Source organism: Arvicola amphibius, chromosome 17, assembly GCF_903992535.2.
Source record: "Arvicola amphibius chromosome 17, mArvAmp1.2, whole genome shotgun sequence".
Lineage (NCBI taxonomy): Eukaryota > Metazoa > Chordata > Mammalia > Rodentia > Cricetidae > Arvicola > Arvicola amphibius.
Genome location: NC_052063.2, coordinates 21,236,197 through 21,251,756, shown reverse-complemented (window position 1 = coordinate 21,251,756; position 15,560 = coordinate 21,236,197). Strand labels below are relative to the sequence as shown.

Genomic DNA, 15,560 nt, shown 5'->3' with positions numbered 1-15,560 from the left:
TGAAAACTGTATTTCTCTTTGCACTCCTATTTATCTTTCAAAAATGACCTCACAAAGAAATGAAACTTTTCAGAATTTCTGTTCAAGGGGGAAGAATTTAATTTAACTTGTTGTTAAGTTGAGAATTCTGTGTTCCCAGGTCATGTCTTGGTCTTGCTTCAAACAACACAAAGGTAGAGAGGAGTCCTGGTTTACTTACATTCCAACTTGAAAACTAACAGTGCTTCTTCACTATCGAAAGTGTCTGGATGCACTCAGCGAATAATTTTACTTTCAGCATCTTCCACAGGAGGCATAGTAATTCTGGCTTAGTGGGCTCCCAAACTAACAGATGTGGATTTAAAGTCTCAGAACACACAGCACATATGACCCTCTTACTAAGGCAGTGTATGAGAACTTGCTACATGTGCAAGTCTGAAGCTAGGAGTAAACTCCAAGGCATTACCCAGGCTGCTTTGTAATATAAAAGGTTGACATGATTGGGACTTTTGAAAATATTTTTTTCCAGACCATGAAAAAAACGGTATTCTGAAATGAAATACAGCTATAGCTTGACTTAAGGAGATCATCAAATTTTTCCACTTTAAAATAAGTGTTTGACAACAGGTTTCGTTCTGTGTGTAATGTTTTCAGCAATTCCAGAGTTCACAAAGGTGGCAAGACAGTCTTATAAGAATATAATTCAGTATATATTGAATATTCATCTATGTTTTTCATTTGTTTATTTGGTAAATATAATTTGAGCATTGCTTTATGTTGAACTAAGGCTACGAGAATAAAAGAGTGAAGCTGCTATCATATATTGCCATAGAAAGAAAGTAAAATAAATAAGGAGACAAATTAAAATATAATCCTTGGGAGAAATGGTAGCCTTGATGGAAAGTGGGAAATGAGGTAAGAACAATGTGTGTTGGCAGTGATCTAGAACTTGTTTTCAGAAGGTCACATTCAGTAAGCCCTGAACGAAGAGAGGAAACTGGTGTAAGAGTGTTTTTAAAAATTTGTTCACTTTTACAATAGAAGGAATCGGACTTCTGGCCTTGTACACACGAAACAGGGTTCTCTCCCTATGCCACACCCTTGACCTTCTTTTCCTTTTGAGACCGACTCTCATTAAATTACCTAGCTAGACCTTGAACTCACTTGTAGCCAGGAAAAACTGAGCTGGAAGTCTTCATGCTTAACATCCAAGAAGAGAGATTTTGGAGGAGGAGGAGGAGGAGGAGGAGGAGGAGGAGGAGGAAGAGGAGGAGGAGGAGGAGGAGGCCCATGAAATCGTGGGCCCTGAGTTGCGAATGAGCAGCCCCCAAAACCAGGTGGTTGGAAAGGATTGTGCAAGAGCTAGAGCGGAGGATGAGTCGGGAGGCATGAGGTGGGAATGGCAGGTGCCCACCTTGTGCAGTCTTCTAGGTTATAAGCAAGCTTGGAATGTAATATAAGGAGCAAGAATTCCTGTAAACAATGAATTTAACCGGAGTTTGCCAGTAACCCACAGATATTAGCTTCCCTATCTTAAATTGGTCAGGAGGAGTGGGGCAACATTTCACTTGAGATTTAGATGAATTATTACAGTTATTGCCACCCACATCTGACCTGTGACCATCAAGTCTGGATGGCAGAAAGCCAAAGCTCCAATCTGAATTTCTTCTGTCTTAGTTGTTTATGCCAATCCCATGAGATTTGAGATTCAGCTTTTATCTGAATACGGGGCAGAATTAATTTCTATATCTTGTCTTGAACTTATTCAAAGGCCCAGTGGTGAGACACATAAGCCTAATCTGTTGCAGGCTGTGCACTACCTGTTGGATCATATATGAACTACTAAATCTTGCCTCTTAGTTATTCTGGGATCAGATAGACTTTTTAATTCTAGAATCTGTTTAAAGCTTGTTCAACCTATTGTTCATCATATTTAGGTGAAATAGGTTCACTTCTTAGCATTATTTTCTTTAGGTTCTTTTCTAGTTTTTCATTGCCTATGGGGTGTTTTCTGAAACGTTTTTATGTTTTAAATACATTTTTAAAACTGTTGTTGTTTACTCTCAAAATGAAAGAGAACTTTAAAAAATATATGTGCCTGTGTTTGTGTATGTGTTCATTTGTGTGCATGTTCATTCACAGATAGATGTGTATGTGTGCACATCTATGCATTTACCTGTGGAGACCAGAGGACAGCATCACGTTTCATTCCCAGGAACATCATGCACCTCCTTTGGAACACAGTCTCTCACTGTCTTGGAACTCAACAAGTGCTCTTAACTTACTGGCCAGTATGTCATAGGGATCTCTTTTTCTCGGTCTCCCTACCATTAGGATTACAAATGTGCACCACTGTGCTTTGCTCCACACATTTACACGGGTCCTGGTGATCAAACTCAGGCTCCCACGCTTGTCTGGCAAACACTTACAGGCTGAGACCTCTTCCTCATCTCTGAAGAACAGTTTTAATAAGCTTTATGAAAATGCCTCCAATACAGTCTGATTCAACACCATTTATGCTTATTTGCAATAGAGGACTACACAGAAGACATTGCTACGTTTGCGAATAGCTGGCTGGTGCAAACTCTAGATGACCCTAAATGTATACCCACTCCCTCAGACTTTCCAAATCCGTGTTCCAGTGGAATGCCAGCATTTGAGGTAAGTTTGATAGCCAAAAAATTGAGCATGGATTTAATCCAAATCTTTTTTTGGGGTATTTAACATTAGGCATTTTAGTGCAAATGCAGTATAATTAAATTATTGAATTCAGATCATGGAATTGCAAAATGGAATGGTTTCATATTAATCTTAGAAATAGTGACTATACTGGAATTTATCAATGCAGTAATTAAAAAATACATAGCTTGAAAATTGCTCATTACATTTGATGAGCACAAATTATCAGCCCTTTCCTGGTAAGAACAGAGTCGGCAAGTAGATTAATACCAAGTGAAGGTTAGAATTCTTGTGTACCAGTGAAGATGTTCTGATGATTGGCATCTGGATTTTTCCCCCGACAGGCAATCTTCTTCAAATGCCAGATATTGTTGCAGTTCCCTTTTCTGAGCTGCCATGAATACATCGATCCATACTTATATATTGCCAGCTGTGTTAATGATCTGTGCAAGTAAGTGAAACAATGGGTATTTGGAGCATATTTATGCAGAAACCCCCCAATACAAAACAAACCAACACATAAAGCCCCAAGAGCAGGTGTATTTCTGCGATGTAGCCATGTCAGCGGCTGTTCGTAGAGAGCTAAGTGTAAAGCCCAAACTGGACCGACAGCTAGTCATTAGGAACAGACTGTCTAATGGGCAGCTCTATGTTTTACAGAGTGGGAGCAGAATCTAGTGGCTTTTAAACATTTTGTGCCACTGTCTGTTTTTTAGATTCTAGAGGTGTCTCTATCTGCACAATGACGTTTAAAATCTTTAAAATAAAACAATTTTATGAGGGAACCTAATGAAATAGCCATTGAAAAGGTGAAAGGAATCAATATTTAATACATGTATGTGCTTTAAAATATATTTCATATTTAATAACAGCTGAAATTTGACATCATGGGTATAAACAATAATTTGTAATTTCTACAATTATAATAAGAAATTAGAACACATGAAAAAGAAATGAGACATGTCGACAAAATCACATGTTGCTAACATTTTATGATTTGATTGATGACTTTATGCACAATTGAAAGAAATGCTGAGTTTCAGTTGGAGATGATTAGAAAAACACTTTTAATGTTTGTATATTCATAGTCACAGATTGATTGATGTTATCCCAGGTTAATAACATCCAGAATAGGAAGTTGTCTAGGCAACAAATTGATCACACTGTGTTTATCGTAGCATTTAAGACAAATTACCTATTGTTGAACTATTAAAATTTTGTTTATTTTAAATTATCAAGTATATATGATTAGCCATCTTGAAGATTCAAGAGTATATTAGGGATTTTGTATATCTGAATATTGGATGAGTTACAAGAAATATAAGTTGTGTACTTGAAAGTTTTTGTAGAACAGCTGACTAGGTTTTAGTTGAGTAAAGCCATTTGAATATTTGGTAGCTTGTTAAGATCTCTGCTTTTATCAAACGCAATTTTAAAAAAGTCAAAATAGTATTGAAATTATGGTACTTGTAAACACTCTTCTTTAGATCAATTATTATAACAGTATATTGAATATACTAAGGTTTTCCAAATATTAAAATAAACTGATTGGCTTTTGGTTTCCCTTTGAGTAGAGTGCAGTCAAGACTTGACTTGTGTAGATGGTCTCCAAATCCAGGGGTTCCTAAACAAGTACAAAACTCTCAGCTAGCTTCTCCTCTCCACTGATGGCCCATGAACTTATTATGCAAGAAATTTTGAAAAAATTTCTTCCTTCTTTTTTTCAAAAGTAAGCACTAATTGTTATGTCTTTTTTCTTTTACACAAACTGACCTTTTCCCTTTCAAGATTCGCAAAGGTGGGCTTGTCCCTTCTTTCCCATTTATATAGAATTAAAAATTGTTATTCTTTCCCTACAGTGGTTTGTGTCCATTGTTTCGAATTTTCCTAAGTTGCTTTGTCATAGGTATCTTTAACACCCATTTCTTTTGTAGGCTGAGATAAAGACTCATTTGGTATATTCAAGAAGGTCACTCTCTATTCATTAATTTGGCTGCTCCAATAGCTAAAGGAACAGTGGATAAACTTAACCAGAATGTTTATACTTCTCTCATTTAAAAGTTCAAGCCAGTAATTGCTCTTGGATTAACATCATGGCTCTTTTCTATAAACTTCACAGTGACTTTGCAGTCTTGTTGATACAGGGTGTCCTTGTTTCTGTTCTCAACTTCAAGGCCCAAACTGGCTCCTCTTATATCTTCATGTTAACTGTCAGAAAGGGAGAAAGGAAACAAAGGGATTTTTAACCTAGAAGATTCATATACAATCCTCATTCTTATTTTTTTGGATCAGAATGTAGAAACATGTCCCATACCTAGGTGTACAGAAGGCCAGTTATGTCTCTTGTATTCACACACTCAGGAAATATGCAAGTTTCTAATCCTGAAAATAAGGGAGAACTAGAGATAAAAACATCCCTCTTCTATGTCCACATCATATAAACTCCCAACTTTTTTATTTTATTTGTTTTGAATCTCTGATTTTTCTTTCTCTAGTACAAATGGAACAGAGCAGTCCGGTGCAGCTAATTTAAACTACATTACCTTGTTGGGGTTTAAATTAGCTGACCCTTAAAGCATGTGTCTGAGGTGAAAAGACTGGATTGGGGGGAGAACAGGCATCTCATATGGGAAGAAGAGCATTGTGTTTGAGTTTCGTGGACACTGCCAAAACAGAAGTGGAAACTCCCAGAGTAAGTTTCCACTTCTCCTGGTATTTCCTTCTGGGTACTTCTTCGTACTCTCCTTCTTTTCTTTGGTAAAAAATGAATGATTCTTTTCTTTACTTGGACTATGGAACAGATTCAGAAAGATTCTGTTCGATGAAAAGTTGAATTGACTATGGGCACTCATTAGTTTCTTGGTTCAGTAATGATGGTTCACTGAAATTGACTCGAAGCCCATCTTTTGTGCTAAGCAGTGTGGTCCACACGGAAACATAGAAACCATGTTCCTATAGTCTCTCCTCTGAAAGCTGAATTCTAGTAGGGTAGAGAAGTGGGTTCCCAACAGTGGCACCCACCTTTGCCTCTTGCTTGTGATGGGCACAGAGAAATCAAGGGCTGCATACTAAGCTCCACTGAAGACGAAGAATTTGACGAAAACAATACGATCCTTGTAACTATGCCTTCTGGTTTTGCTTCTAAAAACTTGGCAGCAAAGAAATGGTTTTTAATTTTTGGCATGTTAGAGTCAATCAAATTAGAAACAACTATTATTTAATGCTCACCTTTCTCACTGGAGTTAACATCCAAATGGAAAATCAGCTCATTTTCTTTCACTAAGTTAGGATAATGAATTCCTTCTTGAACAGTTCGATGTATTTCATTAGGTGCCATAAGACTGTGTGCCTCGGATGATGTCTTCCTGGAGTAACATAGACTCTCAGTAAATGACAGACATTTTGATATTTGTTGCATCGTTTGGCAAGCCCCAAATCACTTTTTGTGTTAACTTTCAAAATTACTTTTAATTGTAGGAAACACTCACACCTTTTAAGGTAAACCTTGAGATTGCAAGGTAAATCTCTTCCAGAAATGCAACAGTTTTTGATATATACTTCCTTTCAGAAAGACTTTTCTGTTTTGTTCTCTGAGGATTTTCTGAGCCCCTGTAGTTATATGGACAGGTTTCTCTTTTGCCTTCTAAAGCTCAGTTAATTGGACTAGATAAGCTACTTGGCTCCAATTACAGTAGCACAGAATAAGGGCAATTTGAGAAGGTGGCTTTTATAACAGAGGCCGAAGACGTTAAGAGTCACAAAGTGGAACATTCTTAAGGTCATTATCGTTTAAGATGCTTAACTATCCACTTCTGAGTATAGACCGGGTTGAAAACCAAGCTCGCTACCTTGTTAGAAACCTGTTTATTTTGAAAGCGCCTAGTTAATCTGCTCTGGGAACTGGCAGATCCCATAAGAAATTATTGTTTACAGAGCTTCTAAAGCAATTGCAAGAAAAATAATTAGAGATAATTTACTTGTGGCAATGCTGTAAAAATGTCCAGCTTCAGTGAAAGGGCTCGGAAATCTCCCTTTAAATCTTCAGTTAAATATTATTTATTAAGTCTTTGAAAAGTATTTTGGGCTGTTATGGCAAGGACTGATATGGGTATGAACATAATCCTTAGGAGGGCTGCAGACTATTGGGCAATTCAGAAGGAGGTGTTTCCAAAAAAAGTTCATCCTTGATATTTTTGTAGAAATACAATTTTATCTGTTTTAATTTTATTTAATTTTTATCTGCATTTAATGACTATTAAATTCTAAAATGTCTGGAATATTTTGTATAGAAGTAAAAACACATGTGAAGATTTAAGAAAATTAAATATGAATACTTTTTATTATAGTTTACTTGACCCATAGGAAAAGTGAAAGGCTTTGATAAAGGCTTTGACATACATTGTATTAAATTTAGGTGGGTATATTCATCTAGGATCTCTTGTGTGTGTTTTCAATGTTCTTGTCTCCTCCAAGGTACGTCATGGAAGATTTGCATCCTAACATTAACTAATGTTAGCGTTATTATTATACAAACCCTCTTTGCTTTTAACACTCAGGGGGCCCAAGGTCCAAGGAAGATTTCTGTCTAGATTTCCAAGTGTCCCTGGCTCAGTTTTCTCTCTCTATCTTTTTTTTTTCTTTCTAGAACGGATGATGATGAAACTTACTGTCGGGCAGCCACCGAGTACGCGAGAGCCTGTTCTCACGCTGGCTTTCCCATTCAAGACTGGAGGGACGATTTCCCAGCATGCAGTACGTTTGTGGTTTTCAAGTCATGTATTTTACAAAAAGTTTCAGTCTTATCCTAGAATTCAGCTTGCCTAACTTCTCTAACACATTGCAAAACTTCAAAAAATGGCTGACATAGTTGTAAATGTACCTATTTCCTCAACCCTGTTTTTTTTTTTTTTTTTTTTTTTTTTTTTTTTTTTTTTTTTAATTGACTTGTAAACCACTGCGTGCCCATTTCAGCTGATAAATGTGATGACAGCTTTGTCCACCGGGACTGTATCAGCTGTTGCCCCCCTAGCTGCACGTTTGAGAAGCAGTGTCTCGGGAGCAATCTTCACTGCCTTGATGGATGCTATTGTGCTGACGGTAAGCACCTTGCCAAGAAACCTTGCCTGCACTCCTCTATCGTGGTACTCGGTTATGGGAAGACCACATCTTGGTCTTTGTTGTCCATTCCCTGGACATCAGAGCGACAGCAACTTTGTACCCTCGTAGCATTCAATCCTTTAAGTAATCCTTTAAGGAACGTGTCCACTTCTTCAATAAAAGGGTGGGTTTTTTTTTATTTTGCAAAAAATTCAGAAACTTGGAAACTAGTATTTTTAATTCCCAAGGTGATGAATGTATTCTTTCACTATATCATAGTACTTTATACATTTTTATTTCCTGGACTATGAAAGTGAGTTTAGAAAAGAGTCTTTATATTTTTTCCATGATAAGATTTTAGTCCAAGTGTAGTTTTAGTATTTGAAATGAAAATGACAACCAACGGTAGAAGTGAGCTTTAAAGTTATTGTATGGGTAGACATCTATAGAGAAGGACAAAGATGTTTTCTAGCTTCCTCTCTCTCTTTCTTTGAGTGTGCACATGAGTAATTAATTATTGTGCGTGTAAGCATCTGCACGTGGAGGCCAGAGACTGAGGTTTTGTGTGCGTCTTTGTTACTCTCCACCTGGTTTTGGGAGAAGGGGTCTCTCTGAACTGCGGAGCTTGTCATTTTGGCTAGACTGGCTGACTACCAAGTTCTGGGATTCATTTGTTCAATTACCTAGGGCTGGGATTGTATGAGCATATCACTAGGCCTGGGTTTTCTGCATCCTATAGATCCATACTCAAACCCTGTACGTACACAGCAAGCACTTTACCTGCAGAGACACATTCTCAGTGCAACATGTTCCCCACCATTAAAAAAATACAAATTAGGAAAAGAAGCCCAGGGCTAAAGTACTTCCCTAGTATTCAAAAGACCTTGGTCAATCTCCAGGTCTCAAAATGAAAAAAAAAAAAAAAACCCATAAAGGTGTTAAGTGAATTTCCCAGCGCCTTTTTTGACTTGCCAGTACGGTGAGCCAGTGGCAGTCTTGAGGTGTTTGCTTACAGTCAAACACTGGATAATGCAGTGGCTTCAGGGCATAAATCCATGTGCTATGGTAGGCCAATCTTTTTTTTCCTGTAGAAACTTGCTATGAGTAAGATCACCGGATGGAAAAGCTGATTTAAAATTTGCTCCATCCTCATTTACCTTCACAAAGTTTTCGCAAATGCACTTCGTTGAGCCAGGGAGAAGCACTGTTCTTTAGTGTTTGCATAACAGTGTCAATCTCTTTTATCTTTGGCTGATCAGAACGTAAACTGAGGATATACTTTCTCACTTCTTTCTTTCTCTCCCCTTAAAATTCAGGAGGCACTTTTCAGCTTCCTTTCTTCTCTTTGGTAAGCTTTGAGATGTTGGTGGTCAAGTCCAGGAAATCGAAGTTGAAATTTCATTGAAGTAAACCTTTATAAGGGAGACACGACTGAGAGCCAGGCTGCTAGAATTTTCCCTGACAGTCAAGGAGCTTTTGTTTCTAGCACCTGCTATCATCAAGGTCTTGACTGAATTGTTGTATCCTCAAAGAATGTAACCCTTACTATTTCTTTTGAGAATATAACATTTATTTTTCTTAAACAGGCCTCATAATGGACAATGGGACTTGCATCTCCTTGGAAAGTTGCCCGTGTAGTTTCCATGGGTTAGCTTATTCAGTTGGTTCAAAAATTGAGCAAGAGTGCACCGAGTGGTAAGTGGTCCATGGGTAAAGAATAATTTCTAGGTACCGTTCTCCTTAACAACTTGGACATGACAGTTATTTTATAGAATCTACCCATTGCTTATTTTCATCCGTGAATTCTGAAACGCAGTTTGTATTTTACTTGAACGGCACACTTTCGTTATCTTTATGTGTTTGTATTCTTATTATTTCCCTTGGTAATTTCATAAAATCCTCTGCCCATATGCCACCATCCCATTTTGTTATTCATAAGCATTAATTCACACATGTTTTTATTCTTAGAACTAGGTGGTGCTTCTGGGTTTACATACTGGGTGCTTTATAAAGTGACTGTCTATTGCTAATTTTTGGTCATGATCAGTAAGATTTACAATTTCTTATTAACCTAGCTCAGGCTCTGGGGAAGCATGAAATTCCTCCAGGACACTACCAGGCAAATACAGAAGGCTACATGACTGTGGTCCCTTTCTCTTTGCTGTCAGTATGCACAAAAGACATGCTATCGTATAACTAACCGTGTTCTTAGATGCTGGCGTCATCAGAGACCCTTTCTTTCTCCAGAAACTCCTCACTTTGTCAAGGTGGGAAGAAGCCTATAGTCTGTGTCTTCCACAAGAAGACATCTCTTTCCTCTTGTCCGTGGCTGGTGACATTAAATAGCTACATAATAGATAGCCATTTATGAACCATCCAGTTTATACTGATTAGTCTAACTTTTTTAGAGTACTAGTGAGATAATAGAGAACCTATTACATTTTGTCTATTAATCGATATAGTGAGGCGAATGTCAGCATATTGTCGGTGTCAGGCTAATATCTTTATGATTTTATTTAGTGTATGTGTTGGTGGAGTTTGGAACTGCACTGAGCATGACTGTCCAGGTAATTTTTTCAAATGTTGAACAACAATCTTGAAATCTTAAAAGTAGTTTTTAACTTGGAAGCGAAAACAACACTGGCTTTTATGACTGCATCTCATATATACCTCAAAGCATGTAATAACATAAAACTCGCTAATAGAGGATAATTGGGAAATTGAATACATGGTACCATTGAGTAGGCAACTTCGGTAAAATTTTGTTAAAATGGGTAAATATAATGCCTAAAACTACTTGGAAAAGCTATAATTTAATAATTTTAAATGAAATTTAATGACTTAATTTGTCAGATCAGTAAAACTAAATTTACACTTTAGATTTTCTTTTGAGGTATGCTTATTTATCCAAAGCTGTCCTCTTGCTGTTCAGGAATTAACACACTTTTTCCAACCTCCTTTCTCTGTGTTTTTCTCCTTCCTTATTTATTTTGGACAGTTCAGTGCTCTGTTGTGGGGGACTCTCATTTTACCACCTTCGATGGGCGCCATTACTCTTTCATTGGCTTGTGCCAGTACATCCTCGTGAAAGGAACTGGAAAGGATAAATTCACAATTACTTTACAGAAAGCTCACTGTGAACAGGTAAGTGCTAACGCCCAACAGTAGGCAGGGGAATAATCACTGTTCAAACTCCAACTTCACATTCTGATGAAGTGACAACTCTGATTAATAAAAATAGATTATTCTTAATGTATTGATTTTTAATATGTCATTATTCCTAATATATCACAAAAGAATAAAAATGCTCACTGTTAGTCATGACATATATTGATGATGTGGTGAACCTTGACTTTAGATGTATTTACATTTGCATACAAAAATAACTTAAAGTTATTTATGTATGTTCTTTTTTGAAACTTAATGCATGATTTCACTATAGGACTAAGCCTTAATTTATTGCCAAACTCTTTGTGTAACAAGGTATTTTTTTTGTATAGGATCCAGTAGGTTTCATATCATTCTAAAGGGACACATAATATGTAATAATATAATATATAATTTTTTGACTTTTTATAATATTGATGTTGGATCTTTTTTTTAAATAAAAAACATCAGTAATTTGTTACAACAGGAAAAATAATTTCAAAAATTTACCCAAACCTTTAATAATCAGGTTGGGTAATCCTACAGAAGAGTGGGGGTGGGGAAAGGAGTGTAGGAGCCAGAGGGCTCAGGGACATCACAGGAAAACTCACAGAAACAACTAACCTGGGGTCCACAGAAACTGAAGCAACAATCAGGGAGCCTGCGTGGATTCCTCTTAGGACCTCTGCATGTATGTTCTTGTTGTGTGGCTTGGTGTTCTTGTGAAACTCCTAACAGTAGGAGAGGGGGCTGTCTTTGACTCCTTTGCCTGATATTTTGGATCTTTCTTTTCCTATTGGATTACTTCATCCAGCCTTCATACCTAGTCTTATGGAAACTTGATATGCATGGCTGGCTGATCGCCATGAGAGGCCTGCCCTTTTCTGAAAGGAAACAGAGGAGTGTATTGGGGCCGGGAGGAAGAGCTGTGGGTGGAATGATGGAAGAGAAGTTGTGGTTGGGATATAATATGTAAGAGAAAAATAAATAAAAAATAATTCCAATAAAAGGCCATTTTCAACAAACATTCTTAACTAAGTTCTTTCTCCCCCCCCCCCCCCCACAGTTTGTTTTTGAGGTAGACTCTTGCTATGTAGCACAGTCTAACCCCAGATTTTTAACACTCTTCCTTCATCAGCATCTGGAGTGCTGGGAATATTCATGTGAACCGCATGCCTGGCTCCAACTTGATTCTTTCATTGAAATTTATTAGTGTTTGAATTAGCTTTAGAAGGAGTCCTAAATTGCTTGGTAATACAATGCAATTGTCTTTCTTGACAAGTTTGTCAGTTGTACCCACTAAGTAATGAGCCGTGTGCCTTGGAAAGCAATTGCTAGTACTTGACTGGAAATGCTGCTACTAAACAGTTTCTGCAATACGTATCATATTTAATATATCATAGCAAACCATACTTTGCAACGGGTGGGGTTATATGAAATGGATTATGTATCAGTTGTTTCATTTTATCTATCACAGCATCAAGCCTCCATTATGTACCAGAAATTATTTATATGTACTCTTTTTTTTCTGTCTTCTCCTTTCTCTCCCATCCTTCTCCCTCTTTCTTTCCTCTGTCTCTTCTTGTCTATCACCAATACTTTGACTTTTATGCAGAACCTGGGTTTGGTCTGCCTTCAGTCGATAACTCTCATCCTGGAGGATGATTTCAACAAACAAGTGACACTCAGTAGGGGAGGCCAGGTCCTCACCAGTCCCAACCATGGCTTCACTCTGAACGGTAAGAAGCAACACTGTGCATACATTAGCATCAAAGCAAGCACAATTTAAATGGCCCATTTTCTTCCCGTTGGATGACATAACATTTACTGGGTGCTTGTGTCATTCTACCAAAACTACTGGAGGCCACCATATTTACTGTTTTTCTCAAGTGGCCTAGAGTTTGCACAAGCAAGCAGATTCTCGAAATAAAATGAGATCGACTCAAAGATTTGTGGAGGATTTTGCGGGTTCGAATGAGGAGTAGCCCATCCAACACTGGGCAAAGGGCTTTCCGGGTTAAGAGAACGTTTGAAGCTGAGCAATTCTTAGGATGAAAGAGCGAGATAGTGCTATGGAGGGAAGGGAGGGCTGAGTGTGTGAAACTTGTTCAGGGGATATAACCGAACTGACATTGCTACATCCTTGACAGGGCCAACAGAGACTATCCAGAGCTGACATCAGGAAAGCAGGTGGGGTATGAACAGTGTGTCGAGGGCTTCGTATGTGGCAGTTTCCTGAGATGGACCTTGTTGATGTCCACATCGCAACATAGCTATTAAGGATATTCTTTTGCTCTCCCAGTGAGAACTCTCAGCAATGTTCCAGCTTGTGTTACAAGTCACATGTCAGTGTCACGCAGGTATCATGTTAAGAAAATGCATATAGAAATCAATATAAAATAATCATTTTGTGAAATGGCAATCTCATACACTATAGCCAAATAAACAGTGAGTTTTAAGGAGTTGTAATTTCTTTCTTTCTTTTGTTTTTCTTGTTTTTTTTTTTGACTATGAGGACAGCACTGTGGAAGTGATTTTGAGATGATAGATATCAGGCATACAACATGCAGCATGCTGTCTAGTGAGGCATGGCAGAGCCAAGGAGGAGCTGCTCCAAGGCAGAGAGAGTGGAGGCAGGGGGAAGACAGACTGATGAGGGTCTATCAGAACACGAGTGGCCGGCACTTACTGCTGGATTCATTGGTGATGTTTGGGGAGGGCAATGAGGAAAATGCAGTGATCAAAATTTTTCAGGTTTATGGCTTTAGGGACCAAATTTAGAAATTTAAAATCTTTGAAAAAAATTGACATAGGAGTAAAGAGGAGCTTTTTTTTTTTTTTTTTTTTTGGTTTTTTTTCAAGACAGGGTTTCCTGTTTCCCTGTAGTTTCTAGAGCCTGTCCTGGAACTAGCTCTTGTAGACCAGGCTGGCCTCGAACTCGCAGAGATCTGCCTGCCTCTGCCTCCCGAGTGCTGGGACTACAGGCATGCGCCACCACCGCCCGGCTAAAGAAGAGCTTTTGGTGACAAAGTTTGAGTTTGTCTGTATTGTGTCTCATAAAATAGTGATTACCAAGAGCTATACTTTCCATTTCTTTTTGTTGGCATTCACAAAAATATGGAATAGATTTAAGGAAATTGATACTTCCTAATGGATCATGGCCAGTTTAGGAGAACATGACATGTCATGCTACACCACATCATACACACACATACATGCACACACACTGCATCCCCCATAAACATATACAAATGACATACACACACAAATACATACACAGGTCACACACCACACCTCCACCCCAACACCCCCCATATGATCATACACCACATCTCTGCTACACTATTCATTCCCACTGCACACATACATATCTATGTACACCACACACACAAGCAAGCACGCGCACTATGAGAACGATGATTAGAATTCAAATGTCTAAGACCTACCCACTTTGAGATGTTTGACAATGGGAAGCACATGTTGATAACAGTCCATATGGAATACTGCCAAAGACTGTTATCAAAGACTGCCAGCTGGCTGCACACTTGCAGGTGCCATAGAAAGAGAGGCCTACTGTTACCCTTGGTCATCTCATGTAGTGAGGAGGCAAGCAGGCCTGCTTTTCGTCCTGCCCTACTCCCTCACTGCTAGCTTTACACCCGAAATAACAACACACAAACTGTATTCATTTAAACACTGCTTGGCCCATTAGTTTCAGCCTCTTATTGGCTAGTTCTCTCACATCTTGCTTTAACCCATATTTAGTAATCTGTGTAGCACCACGAGGTGGTGGCTTACCTGGAAAGATTCAGCATATCTGACCTGGCGGCTGGCTCCATGGCATCTGTCTCGGGTCGGAAAATCATGGCGACTGACCCACTTCCCTTCTTTCCAGCATTCTGTTCTGTCTTCCCCACCTACCTATGTTCTGACCTATCTAAGGGCCAAGGCAGTTTCTTTATTAACCAATGAAATCAACACAAAACAGAAGACCCACCTACATCAATCTAAGAACACTGCCTCTGTGCGACAGCACTCCTTTATATATGTTATTTCCCTCCAGGCATTGTGGAAATCCAAACTTTGTCATCTTTATTCATTCTTTTGAGAACTACCTTTGGCTTAAAGATCTTGTTTGCTGTTGATGGAGAAAGAATTTACATACAGCTCTCCAGTGCATGGAAAAGAAGGACATTAGGGCTGTGTGGCACCTTTAATGGCAACATCAGAGATGACTTTCTGTAAGTATGATTTATGTAAAGCTCATTGAGTTTAATGACTGTCAGTTTAGAGGAGGGCAATTCATTAAAAATGTTTACATAATGGATAGGAGGTCAGGAATTGCTGGCTAAGCACCTCACATATGCCATCATATTTAAAATGTATAGCCACCTTCACATTTGTGTTCTTGTCTCAGTTATTAGAGAAGAAACTAAGACCCCATGGGAATAAGAAAGTCATTCAAGGTCACTTAGGGCTTCTTAAAGTTTCCCCACTCAAACCCTTTTATCCATGAACTTTTATGCAGTCCTACATAAAATAGAAACATATATATATATATATATAATATATATATATATATATCTCAAACATATAGTGATAATAAGCTATAAGAAAAATGATTTTAAATAATCCTTTGCTATAATATAATTTTTCTG

The 15,560-nt window shown here is 38.1% G+C and overlaps 1 protein-coding gene across 4 annotated transcripts in view; it reads left to right on the top strand.

Annotated features, from left to right (window-relative positions):
- Otogl (otogelin like) overlaps window positions 1-15,560 on the top strand; it is a 113,739-nt gene that overhangs the window by 22,096 nt on the left and 76,083 nt on the right. For all 4 annotated transcript variants that reach the window (XM_038314894.1, XM_038314891.1, XM_038314893.1 and 1 more), the window contains exons 9-17: window positions 2,513-2,640; window positions 3,003-3,109; window positions 7,304-7,410; window positions 7,630-7,755; window positions 9,342-9,450; window positions 10,276-10,322; window positions 10,754-10,899; window positions 12,518-12,641; window positions 14,966-15,143. In XM_038314894.1, the coding sequence (XP_038170822.1) occupies window positions 2,513-2,640; window positions 3,003-3,109; window positions 7,304-7,410; window positions 7,630-7,755; window positions 9,342-9,450; window positions 10,276-10,322; window positions 10,754-10,899; window positions 12,518-12,641; window positions 14,966-15,143 (1,072 nt within the window). The remainder of the gene's footprint in view (window positions 1-2,512; window positions 2,641-3,002; window positions 3,110-7,303; window positions 7,411-7,629; window positions 7,756-9,341; window positions 9,451-10,275; window positions 10,323-10,753; window positions 10,900-12,517; window positions 12,642-14,965; window positions 15,144-15,560) is intronic.